The sequence below is a fragment of the Felis catus genome, chromosome B3 (assembly GCF_018350175.1).
Source record: "Felis catus isolate Fca126 chromosome B3, F.catus_Fca126_mat1.0, whole genome shotgun sequence".
NCBI lineage: Eukaryota > Metazoa > Chordata > Mammalia > Carnivora > Felidae > Felis > Felis catus.
The window spans coordinates 62,502,739-62,507,439 of NC_058373.1; the positions used below are offsets into that span (position 1 = coordinate 62,502,739).

Consider the following 4,701-nt stretch of genomic DNA (forward strand, 5'->3'; position numbering starts at 1 on the left):
CTCACTCTCTCTACCTGCAAGCTCCCTCTTCTGACCTGGGAAGACAGGCATTATGGAGAAATTTTGGATACACAGGGGCTCAGAGGGAGAATTACAGATGCTGGCTTTGTATACAAAACAGCTTTATTAAAAATTCAGCAATTTGGAAAACAAAACCTTTACAAGGGTTCTATCAAAAAGTACAAATTTTAAATAAATGAGTCAGAAAAGTGGCAGCCAGATTACACCAGCCACAGTTACAACCTTGGGAGAAGGCAGGAGGTGCCCAGAGCCCCCCCTCAAAGGCTGGGCACAGGGGTCTTTGGACTTGTGCAGGGACAGGCAAGGGCCCTGACTCAGTTTCCCTTTCCTTGGAAAAAACGGAAAGAACCTGGAAAGTGTAGGAAAGTGAGTGAAGCAGAAAGGCACAAAAGTCATTTAAAAGGCACGACTGGCGACCCCAGCCCTGAGGCGCATGGAGTGGGTGAATGGGTGATCAAAGCCACAGGGCCCCTGGCTCTGGTCATTTTCCCGATCGGTGTCACCTCTAGGTTTTGGCCACAGGTTAAGGTGGACCAAGTGGACGGCACAATTCCTGCAGCCCGGGGCCTGGAGCCAATCTTTGGAAGGATCTGTTGTTACTCATTGGCAAGCTGGTGTCTAGCCCTGCCAGGGCAAGCAGGGTTGCATGGCCCCTAAGAAATTCCCTCAGTGCAGAGCACCACGCCTCTTGTCTAACCCCGTCCTCTGAGCCTCGGTGGGCACCCACCGTGGACAAGGAACTTCTGCAGGCAGTCCTTGCCATCCAGGCATCTGGAGAAGCCTCAAGTCCCCGGAGCTAGGGTTTCTCTGAATGGCAGGGAGCTGGCACCGTCAAAACCAGTCCCCAACATACCCGGAGTCACTGGTGACAGGCCTCCCTGGTGACATTAGGCAGCGGGTAGGCAAAGAGGGAGAAGTCTAGGATATACTTAGGAAGCACATCCTGCAGGAGGGCCCGTGGGGCACTGCACAGGTGGTAGTGCAGGCTCTCAGGGCTGGCTGGCCGGTACCAGGCCTGGCGAGCCGGGAATCGGACATGGGGTGGTGCCCGCACCCACTCCAGCACCTGGTTGGCATCAGCCTCCAGCCTCTCATAGGAGCCTACAAAGTCGTAGTGCACGGCACAAGGCTGGCACAGGTGGTACACGGGCATCCAATGCTCATTCATCCGCTCAGGGTCCTCGTCCACCAGGTATCTTAGGAACTCGGGGAAGGTGACGTCGTCCCCTGCAGGGCTGGGTCCCGCTCCGGCCCTGTACCGCCTCACGATCTCCGCCCCATAGCGCTGCTGGTACTCTCGGATTTCGCCAAACTTGTTGCGGTAGGCAGAGAGAAGGCGTTCCAAGGGGTCCCGCACAAACAGAAACTTGAAGTAGTGTTGTAGGCGGTAGCGAATCTCCTCAGGCCGCAGGTCTGCCAGGAACACCAGGTCATTGCGGTGGTCCATCTTGAGGCGGACATCCACGCTGTCCAGGACGCCTGCCAGCACCTTCAGCACCCGCTTCCAGTTAGAGCAGGCCACCTTGGGGACGTAGCAGTAGAGGAAGCGGTAGCGGTCACTCACGAGGATGTGGCGCAGTAGGGTGCGCCGCTGCCCCACAGGCAAGTCCCAAGGGTCCCGGGGCATGCCTGGTTGTCCGCACACTGCCCGCAAAGTGCGGTTCCGGACGTCCTGCCTCACCTGCAAGTCCGAGTCCCCGGCCTCCAGGGACAGCCCCCCAGGCCTGGGGAGGGCCCGGCGCCAGGCCGCGCTCTCGCGATTGGGAGGGTGCAGGGGAAGGGGCTTCATCTCGGCCAGGATGCCCCGCTCGATCATGAGCAGCAGCCCGCTGGAGGCCACGATCACCGCGAACATCAGCATGGACGGCAGCAGCAGGGGCGGCCCCCCCAGCCCGGCCCGGGCCCTGCCCAGTGGGGCCCGCCTCAGCGCCCGGCCCAGGGATTCGGCGCCATTTGGGGCCGCCAGCGGGGTCAGCGGGCGGGGGAACATGGTGCTCCCGGGGTGGGGGCCTGCGCCGGCCCGGCAGATCCGAGGGCCGCCTGGGAGGCGGGCTCGGGCCGGGGGCGGGAGCCGAGGGCTTGGGCCCGCGGCGCGGGGAGGGCCCCCAGGAGGGGAGCGCCCGCGGGAGGCCCCGGCGCGCGAGAGGGGTGGCCGGCTCCCGGGCTGCGGCGGGGGAGCGGGCGGCGAGCGGCAGGCGGGCGCGGCGAGGGACCGTGGCCGGATGTCCCGCCCGGCAGCTCCCCGCCCCCGGCCCAGCCGTGACACAGGCGCGGGGGCGGGCCCAGGCCGGGGGCGGGGAGAGAGGAGGGCGCCCCAGCATGGAGCGGGCCAGGAGGGCGCGTGCAGACCCCCACCCGGGAGAGGGCGCCGGAGCCAGGGCAGCCCTGGTGCTCCCGGCTTCGGAGACAAAAGCTGCTGACGCCCAAAAGGCAGAAGAGACCCAGGCCAGGGCTCCCTCTCGCGCAGCGCGTGCCCTCGGGGAGCTGCACGGAGAGGACCGGCACCCAATGCCCTGCCGCACACTCTGGCCTGGCTGAGACCTTCCTCCAACAGCGTGTCTGGAGGCAGAGGGCACCCTCAACGCTGTGCGCGAGTCCAAACTTTCGGGAAATCCTTCTTTCCCGCTGGAAGCGGAGTCCCCAGTGTACTCCTCCTACTCACCCTGCCCTAGCCACTCCAGTAAAGAGAAGCAAGATTGTCAGGCACTGGCCAGTGGCTCATCTCCATGGTGACCATTAGATTTAACAGTACCTGCTGGATTACAGTGTTCATCCGCTGGGTAATGCTGAAATGTCTGGAAATGGAGTCTTCTCCCTGCCTGTCTGCCTTTCCCCAGACCTGAAGAAGTGGGAGGACTGGGACGATCTCTGATGAGGGGCCAGTTTGTGCATGGTGGTCACTAGTGTGACCAGACACATCTTGAAGGGTTAGGAGCTGGAGGCACAGAGCAGCAGCCTCCCTCACTGGAGCCAAACATGCCTCAGTGGCACCGGGCCGACCATGTGGGCTAGAAGCAGATATGGGAATGACTAGGATAGCAGTGGCCAGCCTTTACCCACCAAACTGGGCACCTAGCTCAGGGCCCAGACCTCGTCCTGTTAGGGACGTGTGGGGAGCCCATGAAGCCCCAAAGGGGAGTAGTGATGTGATCAGAATCCACATTTACCAAGGCAGGTGCCTGCTCAGTGTATGGTATGCTCTCTTCCAGTTGTCACAATGGCCCCTGGAGGCAGGGACTACAGGCATTCCCACAGCACAGCTGAGGAAACAGGCTCAGGGGAGCTGAGACTCTATCAATCAGTCTGATTCTAAAACCTACACTCCTAATCGAGATTAACGAACCGCTGACATGGAATGGTTTGGAGAAAGCAGCTGACCCTAGGTCACAGTACTGAAGGGGTGAATGGAACAGGGGTAGAAGATGCCAGAGGCGTTGAGTTTAGTGGGAGAATGGAGGTACCACTGATCAGATGAATTCATAAGCATGAGGGGTTCTGGAGGATGAGACGAAGCTAAAGGGTTCACAGAAGGCCCTCAATCCCTAGCAACATAACACAGGGGGAGGATTGAAGTGTGGTGGCTTTTCAGCTCCTCGGGGTTAGGCTCCCAACATCTCACTGCCTGAGTGCTGAGTGCATCTCCGGGATGCACCATCCACTGACTTAAAACTTTGTATCAAGTTCAGCCTTCACCGAACTCCTTGCTTCCAATAGCAGTGAATGCAGATTTCTGATGTTGGGATTATTTTCTACTGGTTCGTTTATTTTTGAACAATAAGCATCTTTTATACTTGAAGGAAAAAAAAAAAAAAAACCTTTGGAAAAGTTTTGATAATACGGCCACATATGCTCGTTCCTCTTAAGAGTTTTCTGTGTTAGCAGTCACAGCAAAGCAGTCTGAGCACAGGAACAGCCACTTACTCTGGGGGAGTCCTTGGGCAAGGTACTTGTCTCCACACCAGTTTCCTATCTGTTAAATGATGGGACATTGTTCACCTCCTGAGACTCTTGTGAGAGAGCACACTGATGGCAGTGTCTGTGCCACTAATACCCTCTATCAAAATGCACCTGCCCAGATGTCCTCATCAAAATGAAGAGAGTAGGGCAGCTATGCTCTGCCCTATGGAACCCCCATGCCTCTGTTCCCATGCCTCGTAGGAACTCCCACGGTCACAGAGCTTGCCCCACACTAAGCAAGGACAACACTAAGGCTTTCGGGCTGGGGTGAACCAAGGTCCAGGCAGTCACAAACCCATGGCCTGTGATGTGACCTTCATTCCCTCAGCAAGGAGTGCCAGCTGCTAGATACTGAGGCCCTAGCGCAGTTTCTGTTGGCCAGTTCCTTAAGCATACGACCCAAGGTGATGAGGTGGAATCTTCACCATGTACCAGTTCCCAGGTCACTGGCGAGGTGAAGGCTGGCAATCCAAGGACTTCACCTTGTCCAGTTGGTAGCTCTGGCCACCATGATGTCAAGAAGTCAACCCCAAGTTCTCACTGCCTCTGTCTCCTTTCCTCGGTCTGCTTTCCTTCTACTTCCCTGCCCTTTTTGTTTACTGGCCTTAGTCAGCCCCTACACTGCAAGGGTTAAGAGGGACCCCCAACATAAAAAGTAGTGAGCCCGTCTGTATGCACACCCTCCCACCCCCACACAAAGATGACAGGACACACAGGAAACAA

At 58.2% G+C, this 4,701-nt stretch overlaps 1 protein-coding gene across 1 annotated transcript; it reads right to left on the reverse strand.

Moving 5' to 3' along the window:
• Window positions 1–105: 105 nt before the first annotated feature.
• On the reverse strand, window positions 106–2,215 carry CHST14 (carbohydrate sulfotransferase 14). Its single transcript, XM_003987275.5, has one exon. It carries the CDS (start codon window positions 2,009–2,011, stop codon window positions 881–883), a length of 1,131 nt encoding a protein of 376 aa, XP_003987324.2. The 5' UTR covers window positions 2,012–2,215; the 3' UTR covers window positions 106–880.
• Between the last annotated feature and the right edge of the window lie 2,486 nt (window positions 2,216–4,701).